This window comes from Sipha flava, unplaced genomic scaffold, assembly GCF_003268045.1.
Source record: "Sipha flava isolate LNK unplaced genomic scaffold, YSA_version1 83_pilon_pilon, whole genome shotgun sequence".
Taxonomy (NCBI): domain Eukaryota; kingdom Metazoa; phylum Arthropoda; class Insecta; order Hemiptera; family Aphididae; genus Sipha; species Sipha flava.
Genome location: NW_020273625.1, coordinates 973,180 through 996,462, shown reverse-complemented (window position 1 = coordinate 996,462; position 23,283 = coordinate 973,180). Strand labels below are relative to the sequence as shown.

Here is a 23,283-nt window from a genome sequence, read left to right as displayed (position 1 = left end):
ATTTGTTGGTAAGATATTGATAGTATAATTACTATTCGCGTATATACCAAGAACCAAATGTTGTACGAAGAAGATCATAACTTATAATATAAGTTATTTATTATTCGTATTATAATTTATAAGTATAAATCTCTTACCTGCAAACATACCTATGTTCAGTATTATATAGTGCTTTCCTGTTACGGACACAAATATATATAAATACTACTCGCTGACTGACTGATCAGTACACAGCCAAAATTACTATATTGATTCACTAGAAACATAGAGCGATTACTACGTACAGGTGTACTAAGAAAGAATTTTTCGAAAATCGCATTTTTATGGATCAAAACCGTTTAGGGCTCTGGGCTGGTTAAATTATTTCATTTTTTGAATACAGCTAGGAAATATTTTTATTTTTTTTTCTAATGATTCGATTTCGACAATTACTTGTTGAAGTATATGTACGTATAATAAACGTGAATGAATATAGAGTGAATAAATTGGGAATCCATACTGTTGGAACACACGACGGTGGTAACCTTTGTTTTCTAGATATTTTTACTTCTCACGATAATAATGGCTCGAATCGAACGTAGCCTATTTTCCGTCGGACGAGGCCGGATAATTCAGCCATAATTAATACGTGGTACGTCGTTTTCAGTTACGGACTTTTGGGACCCAGTGGATGCGGCAAAACGACACTGCTGAGCAGCATAGTTGGCCGAAGTGAACTCGACTCGGGCGACATAATGGTCAAAGCGTTCAAAAGGGAAGACATCGGGTACATGCCGCAGGTAAGGACTGTTTTGGTTATTACGGCGATATTTTGATATATTGTACCGCTGTCCGGCGGCGGACAGCGAGAAACAAAACAATACGTAAACAGTAAGTTCGTTTTTATCGAGGATAAATTGTCGTTACCCGACGAGTTTTTTTTTTTTTTTTTTTTTTAACGTCGATCTCGCTCAAAATGGCGGTTACGGTTGTTCGTTATCGTTTCGTCCCGCGAGGATCGGAAACCCGCGAGAACTATGGTCGCGGACGGCGCGCCGCGTACACTTATCCGAAGAGCCGATGAAATAATGATTATTCACCTGTACTGGTTGTTGAATCGCGAACGTGCGAACGTTATTATGTTTGACGAATCGTTTGCCGCTATCACGTTTCGCGAACGAGTCAATATCGAAAACGTACAACCCGTAATGATTTCAGCGTTCGAAAAATGTGTACAACTCGAACTTCTTTAAAACAATATTATTCCGTTCCGTTTACGTTTCAAACGCAAAAGTCTGACACGGCGATAATTTTCCGAATAAATTATCAAAGCGTCTGCCGTTGCGTTAAGATTTATTGTGAAACATGAAAAATAGGCGATCAGATTGCGCGGAATTCGGTGCCCGTAAGACGTTTTAATCGTTTTACCGGCCGAGTTTAAAACTATTGTTTTGGCAACTCGCGAACCATTGTTCGTCATTACAGCACATAAAATAATTGTGAGCGCGTTCGGATACCGTAACATCTATCTGATTAACCACCACGGTTGTTCCGAAACCGCGAACGCGTTCAACGAAAACAAACGCGCGCCGCTTCAAAATAATACCTGTACACCGACGGCCGTGTAATGCCAAGTGACAAGCGCGGAACTTTTCGGAGAGAGAAAAGAAATATAATTTTCAAACTTACTGTACGTTATTTGCAATGATAAATAGTTATAATTTATTACTACCGCTGTTTTTTATCCAACAACTGTTGAGTTACAAGTGTATTATAATATTTTGACACGACGTTATTAAACACAACAAGTATGGACTTCGTTCATTTTCTTATAAAAAAAAAAAAATTATATAAGTAAAACTAGACTTGCGTTACTTTACACGTGCTCATTTTATTATTCATTCGTACGGCAATTCACCTGTGGTGTACGATTTATTATATTGATAATGTTATTAACGTTTTCGTCTAACTGACGTTGGGTTGTTTTCGCGCACTTTACAGCGATTAACGTGGTACTTAATGTTTCCTCATAATATTATACGATCACTTTAAATAACATGTTATAAAAAGTGAGTGTGTGTGTGCTTTTTTTTTTTTTTTTTTTGCAGGACTTAAACTTGCACGAGCATTTATCGATTATACAAACTTACAAATTTTACGGTCGTATGCTGAACATGAGTACGCAAAAAATCTTAGAAAGAGCCAAAGAACTATCAGCACTACTGGAACTCCCGTCCAATAACAGATTGGTCGAAACACTTAGGTACGTTAAAAAATAATAATAATAATAATACACTTAGTAATCCAGTTGGAATAGTTTTACAATACCGTTTTTTCCCCCTTACTATTCGATTAAAACGTATTAGAAATGTATAACAAAAATAATTACAGTCATTGAAATATTAACTGTTTATAATCAATAAATATAATAATAATACATATTACTGTTATTTAATCAATTTTTAGTGCACATTAATTTTGTTTTTCGGTTATAATTTGAAAATTTATCATTATAACTATTAAATTTGTGGTTTTAACAAACATGATAAAAATTTCTAACGGTGCTATTACAATAATAAAAAAATAAAAAAAAAACGAGGAAGAAGGGTTTTGTTCAAAATTATTTCAGAGTACTTTCAACGATCCAGTTATGTCATGTCACTTAAGCATTCATGAGTCAGTTTTCAGTCTTTGATCTTACAAAAGCAAATACGGTCATTTAATTTGTTAGATAATTCACAATCTCTTCAAACCACTATAATATAATAACTGTCAACAACCCGTGTCTAATTAAAATGTCTGTTGAACGTCCAAAAATGACATTATATTTAAATGAGATACACGCACACGTGCGTGTGGACGCATACACACGGATATTGTAATCTTCATTTGATTTGTTTAGTGTACACTTGTGTTTTCAAATGGAAACACATATTCATGTTTTTAATTGAAGTCGAATTTTTTATGATAGTTATTTTTCGTTATTAAAACGTCTGAATGGTTTTACACTAAATCCGTTGAAATAATTATTCCCAGCTGCATAATAATAATGCGTGCATACGATATTTTTATATCTTTGGCGAAGAACATCGAAAACTCGATACGGTTGAATCTAAGAGCGAGTACGCACAAATTACTTCACCGAAACTGCGTAAAATAATCTTTTTTAAAGTTATTGTTATTGAGTTTTATTTTTTTAAAACACCTGGTTAGATATAATGAAAAGTAATAGCCTTTGTTATTTTTAATTTGATATAACTATTATTTTTATATCTCCCTTATTTTTATATATATATATAAGTCTTTATCTCCGGGGAATCTCCTCACAGAATTGCTTGCATTAAAATAAAGTTTAAAGTGTTATAATTTTATCCGAATACCTTGGTGTAAACAGCGATGGTGTGTTGGGTTTTAATTACACATGTAATCGGTTATAACGGCCAGCGAAGAACACAGATCTTTCCTTTCGGGTAATTTAAATAAACGATGAAACGCGATGGGAATCCCGTTCTACCTGCACTCGGGTTTAAATAATAAGAAAATATTTTTCGAACGCATTGTAATTAAAACGTTATACTTCTGCTAACGTTATTGCGCATGATTTACTGTCATAGTTTATACTTATTGTAAACCATCGCCGTCATGGTCTTTTTATGAAGACTCCGATAGAAATATTTATTTGTTTCTCGTTCCTTGTTTTCAGCGGAGGACAACAAAGGAGAGTGTCATTAGGCGTTGCGCTTCTACACAACCCGAACATTTTGATACTGGACGAACCTACCGTCGGCCTGGATCCAGTTCTGAGCCACAGGTATACCAGTGATAATAACCATTAATTTTTGACGTCCCAACTATATACGTGTCGTTTTGTTTTCCAGTATCTGGGAACATTTAATATCGTTCGCCAAGGAGGGAAAAACGATTATCATCACGACGCATTACATTGAAGAAGCGAGACAAGCACACACGGTGAGTATAAAAAACGTGCTGTAACGATTGGTTATCTCCGATCGGCAATTTGACGGATCGCTATTGCTTTTAGATCGGAATGATGAGAGGTGGCGTTTTGTTGGCCGAAGAATCTCCGGAAATGTTAATGGCGCGATGCAACACCACCTCGTTGGAAGAAGCCTTTTTGTCACTTAGTTACAAACAAGAAACGTCGTCCAACACCCAGGTGCTTTGAGTTCAACGCGCGTAGCTAGAAATGATGCTATAAAAAATATAACGTTTTGGTTTCACGATTTGGTTTGTCGGTTGTTGTAGGTCGACGATGCATTTAAGAAAAAATCAAATAGATCGAATACAAAACTAAAGCTAGACGACGGCTTCTTCCGGATGAATCGAATGCGTTGTCTTTTGTACAAAAATGTCACTTTACTATGGCAACAAAAAACGTAAGTAAACTTGTACTTAAGTTAACGTGACGTTTGTTCGAGCTTATACTTTGCAATTCCTGGTTATAGTGTATATTGTTTATCGAATAAAAATGGTAATTTATACAAGTTTAATATATACAGAGTGGCTCAGTCTTATCCAGAAAATATCATCGTAAATATAAATTTTTTTATCAATTATTTTTGTTCGTATGTAATTTGGTAGTAAGTGCCTTACGAATAACGTAAAATAACATAAAATACATTTATATTTTTATTTCTATAAAATTACAAAACAGCGATTCTATGAACGAGTCGTAATGAACATTCTTAAGTATCGACATCGATAACTAAATTATTGATCTCGTAGTCGTAGCTGATTTGAAAATAAAAACAAAAATATTATAAATTAAATAAACATTTCAACAAAAGAAGTTAAATTTGATATCATAGTCATCATTTGTGACTCTAATTCGATTATTCCCTGCTCAACACTAGGCACGGACTACTTTTATAAAATGTAAATAGACGTCTCGGTGTATAATACAATTCTTCAGCATTTGAAAATAATAAAATGTGTACGATGATGTAAAGACGTAATATTATTTAAAATTATGAAACTTATGGTCCTACGGGGTGGAAAAAACTTTTATTTTATAATATACCATGGATCGTAAACGAAATAAATTATTAATCTAATGCGTTTATGGTTCTCACATTTTTGGCGTTTCTGTTCTTACTGCCTCTGGTGCAAACATATTTCTTCAATCTAGCGATTGGGCATGATCCCAAAGGGTTGTATATTGCAGTTGTAAATAAAGAACTTCAACAAAGGCGACCAGGGGAATGTAAACCAGAGTACTACAAAGGGTGTTTTCTCGACAATCCTCAAGATGTAATTATGAGCTGCGCATACGTCGAGCAAATGAAACATAAATCAATGAACATTGTGAGTATTTGTCCTAGAACAGTTTGATCCGTGTACATGCGCACGAATAATGAGTATCAGGTAATACTGTTTGAGCGTATCGAGTAAATATGCACAACTGTTCGAAAAAATCGTAGGAACTTAGAACAATCAACGAGCAACGCTAGCCATAGCGATGATTGAATTACACGTAATCTATGATCATCACGAATCTACTGTCTAAAGCAAATGCGTGAAAGTGTAGACATTTTTTGCATGTCACGTAATATTTTCATTAAAAAAAAAAGAAAAAAAAACCCGTAAAAGAGATCTTTATTAATATACGAGTGGTTTACTATAAATTGTATTACAATACATTGTATTATGCACAGTAAATATTACGGAATGGTATAAATATATTTTCACGAGATTTTCTGTTTTTTTATTTGTTTTTGAATTATATTTGGTTGACAATAATGTTATGTAGTTTATGTAGTGCGGTGTGTTGTAATCCCAGCGGAATTCCCGAAGCGACTAACATATTCCTCCAATGTATCAGCTTTAATCTGAAACTTGTAACATGATATTTGTTTTCCTCCTGCAGTAGTAAAGGATATTTGAATTGCTGATTTTCGATTTTCGAATTCGTATAAAACCGTTCAATATTCAAAAATATTCCGATAAAATTAATATGATGCGGTATGCGGGTAAATTGTATATATTTTAGTTTCATAGTGCAATAAACTTTTAATGAAGACGAGACAAGGGAACTCAACCCACCAAACTAATCGATAGGATAAAGAAGCCGATAAAATATTTTATAATTTATAGTACTTAGTACTTAGTGCTTTTTTGTTTTCTTTTTTAAAAAAATAATAATGATACGATACATCTGCTTCGCGTTGATTCGAAGCACATACACATTTATCGCATAAATATTTGATAATACGAATGCATGATAAAACTTACTAATAATAATAAATATTTATATGAGTGTACCACTTAATATTTACGATATTATTTTGATCATCAATACAGTTAAACTTTGACGATGTCGACACCGCGTTAAGTGCTGTGAAGAGGAACGATGCTTGGGGTATTTTGTACTTCCCCAATAATTATACATCATCTATGGCTATACGTTTCGTGAACGCCTCTAGGACTTCAGATTTGAGCGTAGAACTAAGTACAGTGCAAGCCTGGATAGACTTGTCTGGTAAGTGATCGAAAGTTTTCATGTTAAAACGCATTATCAAATTTAAAGTTTATCGCGTATTATATTATAGGATTTGGGCAATAAGTGCACTCTTATATGGTACTTGGGAAAAGCTTAAACATTTTATATATTGTTATAGTTAAAACATGATTATATTAAAATTAAATATATTTTTTAGAACGTGAATTATATGATTTAAAAATCAACGATTAACCGATGAGAAGTTATAAGTATCAATTAAATCTTAAATGTTATTAGAAAACATGTACTTTAGTTTATACTTTTAACTTTACTTAATGATCATTCATTAAAATGAAGAACTTACTTAAGCTAATAATAAGTTTTAAAGCGAATAAAGATTGAATACATTCAAATGATTTTTGCTAGACCTATAATCATAAATCAATCTCATGCTTAGTATTTTGTATTAATGAAAAACATATTGACAATAACACATTTAAAATTGTTAAAATTTAAAGTTTCGCATAACATGGTATGATAATGTGTTAATATTCTTATGTGTTTTAGACCAATACATCGGTAATATGGTAAAAGCAAACGTTATTTTTGGTATGCAAGAATACTTGGGCGAATCATTGAAGAAATGTAATGTCAGCTCTAAAATTGGAACTACTCCAATAAAGGTCGGTCTATTAACATATTTTTCGTAAAACAAAAGTAGTACGCATTGTTTTATTCATAATGGATTTCGAATTACAGTTCAATACACCGTTGTATGGGTCGGTAGATACAACTTTCATCCACTATGCCTCGGCAGCCATATTATGTCTGTAAGTATAATGAACAACATTCGAATGGATACATGCGCATGTATATCGTACGTTCATAACAATGTACTATTTGTCTTGGAATAATATGCATCTGAATTTTTCTCGAAGACTGATTGGAGTTTCCTCCTTGCGAGAGTTTAAGGCGTACCGTTTTTTAAAAGGATATTATTATAACGTTCTGTAATATTAAATATTAAAAAAATCCATAGTAAATTTTGTAATGGATTTTTTTTATAAATTTTTTTAATATTTTTTATTTATTTTGACTAATGGAATTTATTATTATTAAAAACCATTTGGTTTTGAAAATCTTGAGAAAGGAAAAATTAATTTCGTAAAATAAGAGTAGTATTATTAAACAAGCAAATAGGAATGCACATAAAAACTTCAGTGGATTTTAAGAGAATTGAGAAAAAATAGCATAATACAAAAACCATAACGTTATGTATGATTGGATTTATTTAATGATCAGTTAAAATTCGTCCTTAATAAACTATAGATAATGTAACTATTATACAATATGACGGTAAGGATATTTTTCTTTTTTTAAACTAGGTACCGTTACATTTTATAATTAGTTCAACACAGTTTTTTCTTTCATATTTTGAAACGAAAATAGATTATAACTATATTTAATTAGATGGTAATAAATAATTTATTATTTTTTCAAAATATCTAATAACTAAGTACAGTAAACAGAGTTATTGACATAAGAAAAAAATATACCTGACTGTGCAGTTATTATTACTAATAATAATTTTTTACTCTTTATTTCAATTTTATATTTTGGAAATCATATTATTCACATAGAAATAAATATCGTTTTAAATTAAAATTTTGTTAAAAAATAGAAAAAAAACTTCTGATTAAATTATTTTGAGATAATCGTTGATTAAACAAAAAAATCATAGTTCCGAAAAATAAAAAGTTAGATAAAATAGGATTTTTTTTTTTTACATTTACCCAAATTATACAATAGCCTTATCTCACTTGTTGATACTTTTGATTTTTATTTAAAATATATAACCAAGAGAGTTATTTATTTATGGTACAACAAAGGTCAGATAAGCTTTACTTGAGTTTTCTTATACCTCCCAACTCGGTGGTTTATAATATGAAATCATTTTATCGGTTTGATTTATTCTACACCGACAGTATAAATTGGCGTTGAATAATTATTGTTTAAAAGCTCAAACTTTAAAGCTACGCAGCCGTACAGAAAATGGAACGAAAAAATGTTTCGAATATTTTTATCGACGTCGGTGTGTAGTACCGTTGAAATTTATCCGTTTGACAAAACGTCTTAAACCGACACGCCCTAACGCTACCGGGTTTTCTTCGCCATCGCGGAGTTATTAAAACAAATGTTATTCATTCGGTAACGTATTACGGTCGTTTGTTCGCGTATCTCGCTCCTCCGACGAATCCGTATCAAAAATTAAGTATCCGTCGAAAAATAACCGTTACCGAAATCGGACGAAATAAATTATCGTATCGTCGAAGCTTCGCGCGCATCGAAATTCGTAAATCGATTTTCATTTTTTCCTCTTTTCTTCCTTTCCATTCGCTCCGTACACCGTGTGTCGCAACGCGTGCACGCAGTCATCGACATTACGCGCGCGCGAAAACCATGATAGTCGTTCCCAATACCCACCTCTCTGTACTGCCAGGGCCGTATTTAAGATTTCTCCTGCTCAAGGGCAATAAAATTTTGCCTTCCCTCTTACCTGAAGTATAAAACCGAAAATAAGTGTCCCCGACTATTCGTTAAAAAGCCGCGTTGGCAGTTCATTTTCCCCGTTTCAGTACACTATCACACAATATTTGTAATTTATTATCGAATCCAAAACAATAACTGAGTTATAATTACATATGAAAATAAAGTTATAGAAAATTATCTTTTATAAGACTGATGGTTGATACTGTTAAATAATTTAGTACCTTTCGGTTTGAATGTCCCATCCCTCGTACAAATCAAGATTGGACCAATACCTATATCTCAATAAAATACCTTGTCAAATGGAAATACTCTTAAATAGATACAAATTTTAAACGCTACTAAATGATATAAATGGTTTTATGGTGTAACATTTATTTTTTATGAAATTGTATTTATTCAAAAATAATTTTCCGTTGAGAATGCAAAACAATCGATTCGGTTTTATTTGGAATCATCGTGAAAATATTGCACCGCACCCATTAAATATTTCAGGGGGTTTTCGTTGTCTCCCCGAACCTCCCTTAAATACGGTCCCACGTACTGCGCTAATTCGGCTGTAATATGTAATCTCGCGAAACACGCGCACGCCGACACGATTCGACGTCAACGGGGCTGACATGGAGCGAACGCGCAAACGAGTGACCGTTTCGCACTGTCGTCGTCGCGTCTACGTGCGGATCAATCAAAAAATGACGAAGGGACCAGTGCGGGGGTGCCTTGAGGAGGAAAACGTGTGGACCCCGGGAGAGGAAAACGTCCCGTTAAACGTCGCGTTACCGTACGCATAAATAACACGTAATGCGTGTGCACGATATGCTCGCACACGCTTCAGGAGCCCTCGGAACGATCGTGTAATTTCTCACACGTTTGTCCACACGTGCGCGCACATGCCCACCCGTGCTTCGGTCGAACCCCGTGAGGTGCAATGGGTGCCGGTACTGCTGAGGGATTGGGCACTGTCGACGAAGGTTAATAAAAAAATATTAAAAAAAAGTCACGAACCCCGTTCCTTTCCGTCTTCGCGAGGGTGGGGATGAGTTTAATGTCAGATTTCCTAGATCCGGCGTCGGATTAAGTGTTTAATTTATGCGCCAAACGATTAACCCGTTATTGTTTTGCTGTTTGTTCCGACAGGTGTTGTTACTATTTGCCGGTCCTGTTGACGGCGGGCTTGATCTTGACGGAGAAAAAGGAAGGCATGATGGAAAGGATGATGGTTTCCGGTGAGTACACGCGCGTTATCCGTTTGTTGTTTATGTGGGAAGAATGGCAACCGCAGTCCCGCACATCCGATGTTCGGAATCGTTCGATTGTGATCCGAGTCGTGAACACGCGTCACCCGGCCAGGGCGAACGCGGCAGCAGGGACGATGTACGGACAGGGAACCCTGTTGACAGAGGCCCGTGTAACGACAAGAAACTTCCAGGGCTCAAAGCGAGTAGAGGGAACGCGAGGGTACTTGGGCCCCCTACCTCTCGTAGTGCTTATAACTTAGTCTCCTTTAATATTTCTCCGGAAGGTTTAAAGAAACACTCGACTGTTTGTTAAAAATAATCGAACAAGATAAAACAGTTGAAAAATCGTCTTTGCGATTTAGTTGATTGCACTGGGCGTTAAAAAGTGTTCTACAAACAAAACTACTATTAGAAAATTATTCATTAAAAACAGCCAATAGTATATATATAATTGTGTACAATAAATTACTTGATGATTATACGGGATTGTATGGAATGCTGAGAATGATATATGGATTAGAATCCCTATGCTTTTTTTGGCCATTTTAAGCCCTGGCGATCTCTGTGTCCAAGAGCAAACTATTGTACTCAATAATTACCACCCCCGAAGCTTTGAACGAGATGACGCGCTGCCGGTCGAACAACTAATATTTACAGAATAAATGGCTGTTTTCGTTGCAGGTATAAAATTCTCCGAGGTATTAGTGTCCACGGTCATTATGCAAATGATTATACACACCCTACAGACGGCCATATCGATGTACGTGATGTACGTCCACTTCGACAACCCTTACTTGGGAGACCACTTACCCACGGTCACGATACTGTTGCTCATTGGCATGGAAGGAATGATTTTCGGTAAGTCGGTGCTGAGACGATTTCAATTAACGGTTTTTATGATTATCCTTAGCTTTTGCGCGCTTCGTTTCGAACGCTCGTTCGTGTAACGTTACCGCCTGTTAAAAAACCTATTTTACTTGTCAGTTGATCGGTTTTTAATTTTCACAGGATTCCTAATTGGTGCTGTGTGCAAAGATTTTATATTCGCCACGTACTTGGGAACCGGCAGCAACATAATGATGTCTTTCACATGCGGTAAGTTCTTAAAACAGAACGCGTCTTTATTAAAAAAAAAAAAAACTTGAACCGATAGTCGTACGCAGGACATTTCCAAAGACAACTAATAATACGGACACGTTTGTTTTCCTCGAACAATAGGATTGATTTGGCCCCTGGAAGGAGCGCATTACCTGCTGCGGATTACAGGTCCTCTGTTCCCGCTAACCGCGCCGGTCAGGGCGCTGCTGGCCGTGACCGCTAAGGGCTGGTCGTTCGATTCCACGCCGGTATACACGGGGTTACTGTCGATATTCGGCTGGTCGGGCATCATGATCCTGGCCATATTCATTACCAGCCGGCTGAACAAGGACTTGTGGATCCTGCGGAAGTAGGATTCGGAGCGCACGGTACGGGCATCGTTGCATCCTGCACGACAAGACGACACTCCCCTAACCTAACCCCATCTCTGAACTGTATATAGACTGATCACTGTATTCTACATTCAGCCTCGATGTATTATCCTGTACGGCCGATAGGGAACTATGATTAATCATTCGATTTTAATAATGACGGCTAGGCGTGCGAATCGATTATGATTTCGTCGCACGTACCGTAATGTACCCGTCGGGATCCAGTCACGTGTTCGCGCAAACCGTTAATGCCATGTGCATTGCATTGTATACATCACTCGGCACAATGTACTATTATTATTAATAACAATATTTCGTGTTCCTCGGGCGTACAAATGTCGGCCATTCCGAGATCAAAAACAAAATATTTATTTAATTATTTAACCTTAAACGACCTCCTCGGTGGACGGTTTCTATTTGTTTAATATATTTTTATTTGTACATAGTATCCTTTTTTCGATTTTTGTTTATTGTATATGAGAAATAAAAATGTACATTATTCGTTTAATTGTTCTCACTGTTCCTTATTTTTCGTTGATTATTGATTGATTACTGTTCGACATTTGAAAAATGCCGTTCTGTCACTTGATCACTGTAGTTTGTTTTGAAACAGTGTCGAAAACAAAATGTTTAGCAATCGAACTTCAGTTTTCGCGTTATTCCACAACGTGAATTTATGTGGTCGAAAAACTTGTTTCGGTCGTCGTGTTATGAAGTTTTAAAGATGAATGGCGTCCGAATCATCTATAGACCATCACATAATAGACTACTTCTAACTTTGCTCAACCGTTATATTGGATACTAGAAAAAAATTTACTTAGTGTACGGTTTCTAAAGTTTTATTATGTACCAAAGATTTTAAAGGATTTGACAGTATTCTTTGATACCAAATAACTGATATTTGAAAGTAAAGATTATTAACAAAAACCTCATCTTCATGACCTTAAATCAAAAGACCTTTTAGATTTTGTAATAAATAAAAGTTATTAATTTTCATGGCCAAAAGTAATTTACAAAATATTTCACGAAAAAAAATATAAAATACATACTCACGATTTAATATTTTAACTATTTTGTTTAAATAATATGATATAAATGATTTATTTTGTCTGATATAGTTAGTACTATACCCCTTTGACGTCTGACATGCTAAATTATAACTAAAAATTGTTTAAATAAACTCGAATAATCAAAAGGCTAATGTACTTCTATTAAATAGTTATTGTTACATGCCTCGTTATGTGAAATTCTGATTTCAGTAAACCTGTCGAGATCGATGTTTTGCTTAGTAAATAGTAAGAATAAACACTGTTCTGAAACGTAGCCGAATACGGTAAATCGTATTTTTAACCGGTAAACTTAACAATTTTACAATACTATTCGTTTTATCGAGTAAAATTTCAAATATTATCATTATCGTGTTTGTGTAACATCATATTTTCATCATTCTTTGGACGGAGAAAAATTTACACGCGTATACGTGACATACTGAAATCGATAATCGTTCTACGTCGAATTAGACAGTTACCAAAACGGTAAACGATCGCGATGAAATGAAATTGAAGTTTCTTTCCGTTCAATCGTTCTCGGGAATTAATTTTGACAACGTCGCGAACGAATGAAAATCAACGTTGGTCAATTGTACGATTACTGCACCGCGATGACAGTCAACACGACCGTCACAGCCAGTAGACGTGCGTCGGAACACCGTTAAAAGATTTCCGGCACTCCGACGCTTCAACGATTGCTCGAATATTATTCGCGGTCATTTATCACGTCGAAACCGTTTCCAAATTTTATTTTATTTTATTTTTTTTACAATAATAATAATAATAACATATATTTTGCAACGACACTGGTTTTACGTCAAAAATATAAAAATTCAGAAACTTCGCGAACGCGACACGCGGACGGGCCGGCGACGAAAAACCGCGTGACGCGTTACTCGCAGGCGATGTTGTTAATGCGCGCGCGCGCGGTTCGGAACGGACCGAAACTATTGCGATATATTTTACGGAGTAACCGCATGGGACGTTGTGCCGGGTCGCACTCGTTTTCGGCGACACGCGATTGGTTCGCGGGGGGACCGTGGACTAATACGAAAAGTTTTCGGATAAACGGTGTAAGATTATTAGATTTTACGTGATACGTACGCGCGCACCGGGCTCCCGAGAAGAAAAACTTGACGCGTCCGTTTTTATTATTATCGTTGTTGTTGTTGGTTTTTTTTTTTTTTATTTTTTTTTATGCTTGTCCGCCCGAGGACCTCGGAAAAATAAAATAAAATAAAACCAACGGCACTACCGAAATAATCCGCCACGTCCGCAGCGGCGAAAATCCTTTCCGTGGCCGCCGTCCGCGCGACGCGCCCGGGCTGTTGCAATAGTAGCTATGTGATTTGGGTTCGGTTCAATGTGTTCCGGTGTCACGCGACACGTTCGTCTGCGGTTTTTTTTTTTTTACATTATTTCATTATACGCGCTCCGGAGTTGTGGCGCGGTCCCGAAAGTGTCACTGAACACGAAACATAAATAAACAAATAGGTCATCGTCGCGGTTGCCGGACGAACGCGCGTACGTTCGGGTACGGAAATCCGCAGGTACACCGTGGGCGCGACGCGACGAGAAGGTGATACAAAGCGAACCAGAAGTAGGCCGAAGATAGAGTTCGGCCTATAAAAACGAGCTTAACGCCTGGTCCGCGACGAGATGAGAGATGAGATTTTCGTTTGTATCCCGACGGAAATCGGCGGTTCAATCCGCGGTAAGTAAATAAAAGGTTTTCGAGAGCGAGGAAAAAATAAAAGAATAAAGAAGGAGACGGACTAAAATAAAGATCTCTACGGGAAAGTAAACAGCATTAGAATCACGTGTGATGTGGGTGCGGGGTGGGCTGGGTGGATGAGAGCAAAAGTCTGTTGCCATTGTGTGCGCGCGGTGGCATTTTCGTTTATCATCGTTTCGGCGGTGGGACGCGATTAATATGCTTTCTCTCACTCACTGTCTCCTCATCTCTCTTTCCTTATCTTCTATCTCTCTCTCTCTCTCTCTCTCTCTCGGTCTTCCCCGCGTTCATTTTTCGGACCCTACCTCACCTCTTATCGCACTACACCGCCCTTTTCGTCGCGGTGCGTTCGAAAAGTCAATATTTTATACATTTCATCGAAGAAAATGAACTTTTCCGCTGCCGGAATACCGTATAGTTCTCTCTCATCCTCGTGCTCTGTCGATCTCTAAGGGTACGCGGGCACCGAGTCTGCCATGGGTGGAGGGGCACGAAGAATGGTGCGGGCGAATTACGATAAAAACGATACGAGACTCGACCGCGAAATAACTTAACCTGAACTGAACACTCGTACCGGCGACCCATCCGTATGATAATTCGCGTTCGCGGCTCATGGTCGAATTTAGTCCGTACGCGATTTGTCCCCGTGTCGTCGATCACTCCTGTTGTTGAGCATACGCGCACATATCTGTCTGGAGCCGTGCGACAAGGGCGAGGTGATCTCTTCGATCGAATTTTTTTTTTAAATCAAATCGGACTGTTAATGTGTGAATAAAATAATAAATACTTTTTATCGGTAGTCAAACAAAAAGAAAAAAAAAAAAGAATAATAGTTCTAAAATAAGCTCCGTACAAATTAGACCTCTAATATCATATTAACTTTAAGTCGTGCCAAATATAGGTTGAAGTTAATACTAGACTTGAAAAAATGATCCATTCGCACCTTCCCCCCCACCTCTCCAAATAAGAACACTCTAGGCCGGACCCCTGTAAAACGAAATCCTTCGTATAACGGAAAATATCAACAGCCCCGATTAAAATATCTAATAAAATTAACTTCTCTGCAGGCGAACCATACGAAAAACATTTATACCCTGAAAAATACTCTCAGTTTGTTTGAAATAAAAATATTTGAAGAAAAGTAATGTGTATTCGGAAACAACATACGTAATCTAAACTTTAGTATTATCTTCAATATAGTTTAGTGTTATCGTTTAACGACTGTGATATTGATTTATTAACATTCTAATGATTATAAATTAACAAAGATTAGATATTATAAACCCTTACCTACAACACAGTTTTGACTTTCACTAGTAGGAACTATGGTGGAGTCAGTGGCTTATTTCAGGTTTTTGTTTTTGGGGCACTCCAGGCAATACTTTTTTATTTAAAAATATTATCATAGTTTAATCACAAATTCATATAATTAGCTTCGCGTCCCACAATGATTGTCCAAAATATTAAGTAACATTTTTGTTAAGGTTACACATTTGTTGAAAATTGTTATAATTTTAAATCATCTAGGTACTCATTATATCGGAGCAGTGAAAATATCAAAATAATATTTTATTTATTTATTTATTTATTAAACTGATTTGTAAAATCATCTACGAACCTGAAATTAGTTAATATTTCATTCGGTACATTGTATACATTATTTTATAGTTTTACATGAACTAATTTAATGATACGAAAACATCTTATAAGGGATTGTAAAAAAAAAAAAAAAAATAGTATTACTATTTTCATTTTTGGTTATAATTACTATCAGAATAAAATATACAAAATTGGATTAAAGGAACCGTGTGTACTTCGCCCCGGGTTTCCGCGTTCAGCGGAATCGTCGGGTTAGTGTTCGATCGTCGACCGATTTGGTCGCGACGCTGTAAACAATCCATGACATTACATCGGCAATATTACACCGCGTCCGTTGCGAGAATTAATCCGTCCGGACTCTTTCATCAGTACATATTATTATAATTATTATTATTGTTTATTTTTGTTTGTTGTTTATGTTAGAATCGGTGTTGTACACCGGTCCGCTTGACCTGCAGCAGCTCACTTCAACGCCGTCGGTTGGCAACGGGATCGGTCTAGTGCAGTGGTTCCTAACTCAGCACCGGACACGAACAACTATTCATTTATCACTGTCACGCCGTCCCCGCCTTCCCGTGTCACTTATTTTTTTTCTATACTTATGGTTCGCCATTAATACGTACACGTGTACATGTATAAAATATAAATTGTTATCTGTCGCTTAAGTACGTCTGGTTGTCGGCTACCAACGTTATGGAGGGAAAACTAGCTGCAAATAATATGAATTACGATTTCGGTCATTTTTTTTCAAAATTTTAAAATGCAAAGATCGACGATATTGAAAACAATTCTTTGGCATCGCGGACCACTTGAGATGAGTCCACGGACCACCAGTTAGGAACCACTGGTCTAGTAGAAATCCGTCTACGTACACGTATTATTAATGTTTAACCGTTAACGGAAATTACGTTTCGTTGAGTTACGATCTGTGTTGAATCGGCTTGGAACGAACGTGAACTGTATGGGTATTGGTCGGTTAGCATCTAAAAAGACCGGTACTGAATCGAAACCCTTAAAATTGTAAAGGTTCCAGTCCCTGGTTCTGGTAAACGATTATGTTGCGTGTACTGTCTGTTGAACGGAAAACATAAATGGTATTTATTTTAAGACATAATAAAACTGACTTAACGTGGGAAACGACCGTTTTTTTTTTTTATCCAACCAAAGTTGATGAATCAATTAGTTAAAATGTCAACGAGATCGAGGTAACGCGGACAACGTTGTAACACACGTGTCACCTTCTGTGAATCATTCGTTGATACTTTGCCATCGGTTTTCAAAATTCAAATGGTTCGCGATTTCAAACATCCACGAGAATAACTGAACAATTATATGAATGATGGATCAAAAATAAAACCTTTGAGCACGTTTATTTTTGATTTCCCACAATAAGCCATGTCAAAAAGAATCGTTGTAATGTTTCTTGAAAAATGTATCTAATTTTATTCGAAAAATTCATAAACTATCTTATTCTCAAATTTAAAATCAATATTGGCATTTCAAATAAATATTTGAATGTACTATACCTGTTAGAAATGCAACGATTCACCGTAAAACTGGAATTTCAGCCAAGGTGTCAACTCCTAAACATGTACATATTTGTTATTGCATATTATTTTAAGTTTAATTATATAAAAATCTTCATTTTAGTGTATAACAGTCAGAGGCGTATTTAGAGTTTTGACGCCCCAGGTACAGTATTATTGCCACCCTTACACATGTTTTATACGATTTTCAAGAAAAATAATATTTATTATTTAATAATTTTACATGATAAACTTTTGATAATATTATCAAGAAAATAAAAATCGCCATAGGTCACTTTGCAAAATCTTAAAATATTAAAATTTTTCGATTGAAAATAGATGACGGATTATGGTTACAAAAAAATGCTGCCTCCGTTTAATTCCAAAAAATGTGCTGCCCCGGGCGATGGTACCCACTCGTCTCTCCTCACTAAATATGTCTCTGGCTACAGCATGATATTTTGTTATCTGTGATACATTGGAAAACATGAACACTAGGACAAAATAGTAACTATCGTCGTTTTTATGTTCTATATTATGTAGTATGCGTCGAATTGTAATGATTAATGGAAAAAGATCATTTTATTACACATTATATGTATATTTTATTTTGTATAAAGGAGAAGAAAATATAGATTAATAAAATATCACTTGATGATAAATATATTTATTTATGCACTGAATATAAAAAAAAAAAAACAAACACTAAAATTTAACGCATTTTTTATCATCGCTCGTTTAACTTTAACCGAAAAAAGGTTCACATCTCCTAAAAACTTTTAAACGCCATTACTTCTGAAGTTTATTAAAAATTTTTGGAATATTAATTAAAATAATTTGTCTGACGGTTTTTTTTTTTTTTAGTTTTGAGACTTTTTAATTTTTCAGAATAAAAGACGTAATATATGTGATTTTTAAACTATTAACTGTAACAAATATTAATTAAAATGTTAGCTATAAAGGTATACGTTATACGAGCAAGTTAATTTTCAAAACAAACTTAATTTCAATTAGCTTAAAAATAAACTTATTAGTAGTTGCTAAAAAGTGGTCTTTGATCAGCTGAAAGTGGTCTGTACCTTTTATAAACAGACCGTTATTTCCTTTTAATGTTTTGATGAATAAATTTATATTATACTTAGCGGTTATTATATATTTTTAATTGTTTAAAAAAAAAAAAAAGACATCGGTAAATTATTTCACCATAAGTTCTATTTTGTAACATACTCGTACGTATGAAACAAAAAAAACTGTTAAAAGTTAAACTTTTTACGTACGAACATAATAGTAAACATAATTGTTATTAATAAGCTATCCTTTAGCGTAAGATCCGATCGTTTGTCGTTATGGCGTGTGTTGTGCAATTTGTAATACGGTTGCGCCATCGATTGTGTTCTGCGCAGATCGTCAAAATCACTGACAATGGAAACAATGCGTGCCTAAAAAAAAAACATAAACAAATGTGTTCGAATTTCGTACAGAATAGTAGAAGTAACGTTGTGAAATTCGGTAAATCACCTTAAACGCCATTATAAATTAAACGTCAATATAGGTCTATGTAATAATTACGGACATTTATTTTTATTGGAAACACTATTCGGTGTTTCCTTATAGTTAGGTTAGCGAGGAAAAAACATTTGTGTCACCGCACCAACGTATTTGGGTAGCATCCGGACACTATGCGTTCGAGTTCAACCCATCGTTTTTGGTTAAGCGATTTGAATTTATTCTTATAAAGTTCACAAAAGATGATGGAATTAATTGAAAAAAACACACTGCAACATTCATCGCAATATCGGTCTCTGGGTTATCCAAAAACCAAATGAATAAAAATGTTAAATTTTGAACTCGAATAAGAAATACGGTACACTAGGGTGTTTTATGTGGAATGTCGTCCGCGTGACACACGTACCCGTACAGCAACGCTGTTACAGAAACAATATTCGACGGATCTCAATTTATTGGTTTCCGACAAATGATCATCGGGACGGATTCTTTCAAATGACCTGGACCGTGGTATATAAATTATTTAAGCACACGACACAAGAGGTTACTTATGTAAACAGCAGCGGAGTTTTACGATATATTTAAGTTTTATTACGGTATGATCGTGCAAAAAAAAAAAAAAAAGAAGAAGCGTTTTAAATTTTTAATAAATTCCTCGTTGTCGTTATTATTGTCAGTGTTCATTTATATTTTTATTTTATTTTTATTTTTATCGCTATTGTAAATTTAGATGATGTTCCCATGGATTTTAATTACATTATATTTGTTTAATGGTTTACCCTACGTAGCACAGAATTTTTGGTTTCTGCTTAACAGCCACGAGTCAATTGAAGAAAATTATTACTTTCTGTCGTAATATGCAATCTATTTTAATTCAAATTCCAGTAAGCCATTTAATAATTGTTTATCGATATTTTATTTTATTTTAACTTAATCTGTAACATACAAAATTATCTTCAGTCATCTGCAAAATATGCAGGTTTAAAGCTCAAGTTATACGCTGTTATGGATGTTTTTTTGTATAGGTTTAACTTATTTAGTTAGTAAATATCGGATTAAATTGTCATATAAAAGTTGTAACTATATATTAATTGTGATTATTGTATTAAACAACAACATTTTATAGTAAAAATAAAATATTCATTACAATATTTAGTAGATAATTTGTCTTGAAAAGCATAGCAGCCATTATACGAGCAATTATTTGATAAATCATAATTTATAAACTTAGATTTTTACTTTACACTTTTCACCATTGGTTACTTTTGGCTATGGTTATTAAAAAATGGTCCACCGAAAAATCATGTCTTTTTAAAAAATATTTGATGAAATATACATGTATTATAACTCAAAACATGCATTTTGCTTTTTAAAGCTAAGTGCTGATGGTGTAAACATTATTGGTATATAAAATGCCGTTTAATCCATAGTTTCGTACAGTAAATAAACACTTGGTAACTTTTAAATATAAACAAAACTTAACGGATCTGAGATAACAATGAAATCAATTGCACAGACTAACGCATTACTTTAGCTCATTTCCGTATAGTAATATATCAGTGGATATTTTCTCTTATCGTGTGAACATCATGTTCAAAACTTTTATTTTTTCACACTTACCTATTATATTATTCTTAAATATATATTGTGATTTCTCTAGATAAAAAAAAAAAAAATAAAAATATATGTAAATGTTTTCAACTGGAGAATGAATCAATAAAACATTGTTTTTAATTTTTTCAACCAGACCGACGAGCTAATATTAAATTATTCGATTACACAAAGAACATTTAGTTTATATAAAACACTGTAAAAGATAGAATACAATGTATATTAATCATTACATGCGAGTACTTTATATATTTCTGAACGGATACTGCAATACAGTACGGCCATACTAACTGTAACGTCGTTAGTGCATAATATTTTAGGGTCATACTATGAGAGCTCATTTTGAAATACATTTCGTTTTACAAGGGCGCAACAGTATCGATACTCCGTGTTGTAAGCCCGTAATCATATTACGTGAAGGTTTACAAATGATTTTCTGGACGTGCGTATACGGACATGGTGTGTAACAATGGCAGTGATATGTTAATAGACTACATCGATGAGATCTCTGCGGTCTTAAATAATAAATCAACAGTGATTGTTGTTCGGTAATTTTTTTGAACAAATGAGAGAGTCATTAATATAAATTACTTCAATAACGTCGTTTCTCCCCGGCAAAATCGAAACGGTGTCTTTGGTTTTCAATTTATTAGTGTTAATTAAATAAATGTCGTATGCGACTAAGAAGTTTGCGCCGGGAAACAAAGATGAAGTCATTAATTATAATTTGATGATAACAGGGTACATGATACAACAACGAAAGCGCCATCGTATCAGCGTTGGCGACGAGTTAATCGAATATAAACAATAAAATCGATGGGAACAGACGCGAAATACATTTTCCTGTAGTTTGTGTTTGAAGTTGTCGAATCGCAACAATATGAGGAAATAAAAAACTTACTAGTTTGTACAGTTTGCAAGTAAAAGGGGAAACGTCTACACACACATATGAACTAACAATATCAAAAAAAAAAAAAAAAAAAAGGGAATAGGAAGAAAAATATGAAACGTATAGAAAAGGGGACGTAGTTTCGATTGTGTACCTGAACTTGATTCATTATAAGCACATATTATACCAATGTTATATTTTTGTTGTTCTTTTATATGTTGTTAAAAATATGCTTTATCGACAGAATTTAATAGAAATTTATGTTACGTTCATTTACAATCTTTACACAAGTATAATATATTATATTCATTGACAAGTAAAAATTAATAGAGGTTATAAAAATCTTTTCGATTCCTAAAAGTTTTAAGCTGTAATTTCATGAGAATTGTATTGTTATTTGAGTTATTTTTTCTCACATCTAAAAGTATTATTGCTTACCAATATATTGTGTAAATAAGAGTTTGTTTTTTTTCACTCTGATCACAAATATTTTTGAATGTGTTGAACGTATGATTACCATTGTAGTATGCATGAGACATTTAAAACAATTGTCATTTCTTAGGTACGTCAATGATGCAAATAAGCTCACGTATCATTCTGTGTAATAGCGGTAGAAATACAAGTGTAAATGCTTCAGGAATAAGACAATTAGCAAATTATCAACGGCACAATTGCGTTAAGACAATAGTGTCTTGGAAATTTATAAGACGGGTGTGAACAGAACAAAGGGTCTTGGTCGTGGTTAACACCGGGGCTAATTCGAGCGAGAAATACGAGAAATAAATGTAATTTAATGTAAATTTATTTTGAGTATTGATAAATGTTCTATTGATTTAACTTCTCGGTCTAACGACATGCATTTGAGAGTTCACTAATATATAAATATATTTATAAAATACGAACTCGACAAAGTGGCACCCAACATGGAGCTCAAATTCACGATCCCGGGATTAGGAGAGCCCCACTGTCTTACCGACTGGGCTAACCGGGCACCTTGTCGTATATGTACTTTTTGACTGTGAATACAGCTAAACTCGTAAACACGTATTGACATACACGACAACACACGAGTGTATAGAATATAAAATCTATCAAAACATAAAACCGAATAAAAATATATTTAGCTCTCCACATTAGTCCTGGTCACATGTCCTGTTTTACATAAGTCCTGGTGTTAATCTCGACCACAAACTAACAACCCTTACTCCGTTAAGCGCTGTTACGTGTACATACTTAAAATATTATTGTCCCGACATGTTTGCGTCATTGACTGTTCCCTAATTTTTTTTTCTTACTTCTAAAGCATTTATTTACACTTCTACCGTTAATGCACTATTGTGCTAATATGCTATATCAGCTCAATCGAATAATCAACGTACATAACGAAACAACGCTTCCATAGAAGTCCTGGTACATATTACACCATAATCTGTGCATATACATATGGATGTTAGGGGGCGCGGGGCGCTGAGAAATGTCTGGTCATAAATTAACATGCTTAGTTTTTTTTTTTTTTTTTAGCAAAAAATGTCGTTTGAAGAGGGTTATTTTCCGTTTACAAGAATGAATTTGTTCAGGTAATACTGCATAGTATAATTATAAATACGTCAAAACAATATCTATATATCTATGAATAAATCATTTAAAAAAAAAAAAAATACGATTAGTTTCACTT

General features: G+C 34.6%; 1 protein-coding gene across 1 annotated transcript in view; it reads left to right on the top strand.

Moving 5' to 3' along the window:
* LOC112693260 (ABC transporter G family member 23-like) overlaps nt 1–12,177 on the top strand; it is a 28,317-nt gene extending 16,140 nt beyond the window's left edge. Inside the window, exons 2-15 of the mRNA XM_025568245.1 lie at nt 647–779; nt 2,088–2,242; nt 3,683–3,790; nt 3,858–3,948; nt 4,022–4,156; nt 4,246–4,374; nt 5,071–5,304; nt 6,301–6,478; nt 7,007–7,122; nt 7,199–7,269; nt 10,124–10,212; nt 10,906–11,082; nt 11,233–11,319; nt 11,443–12,177. Of these exons, the coding sequence (XP_025424030.1) occupies nt 647–779; nt 2,088–2,242; nt 3,683–3,790; nt 3,858–3,948; nt 4,022–4,156; nt 4,246–4,374; nt 5,071–5,304; nt 6,301–6,478; nt 7,007–7,122; nt 7,199–7,269; nt 10,124–10,212; nt 10,906–11,082; nt 11,233–11,319; nt 11,443–11,675 (1,936 nt within the window). The 3' untranslated portion in view covers nt 11,676–12,177. The remainder of the gene's footprint in view (nt 1–646; nt 780–2,087; nt 2,243–3,682; nt 3,791–3,857; nt 3,949–4,021; nt 4,157–4,245; nt 4,375–5,070; nt 5,305–6,300; nt 6,479–7,006; nt 7,123–7,198; nt 7,270–10,123; nt 10,213–10,905; nt 11,083–11,232; nt 11,320–11,442) is intronic.
* Nucleotides 12,178–23,283: the final 11,106 nt, after the last annotated feature.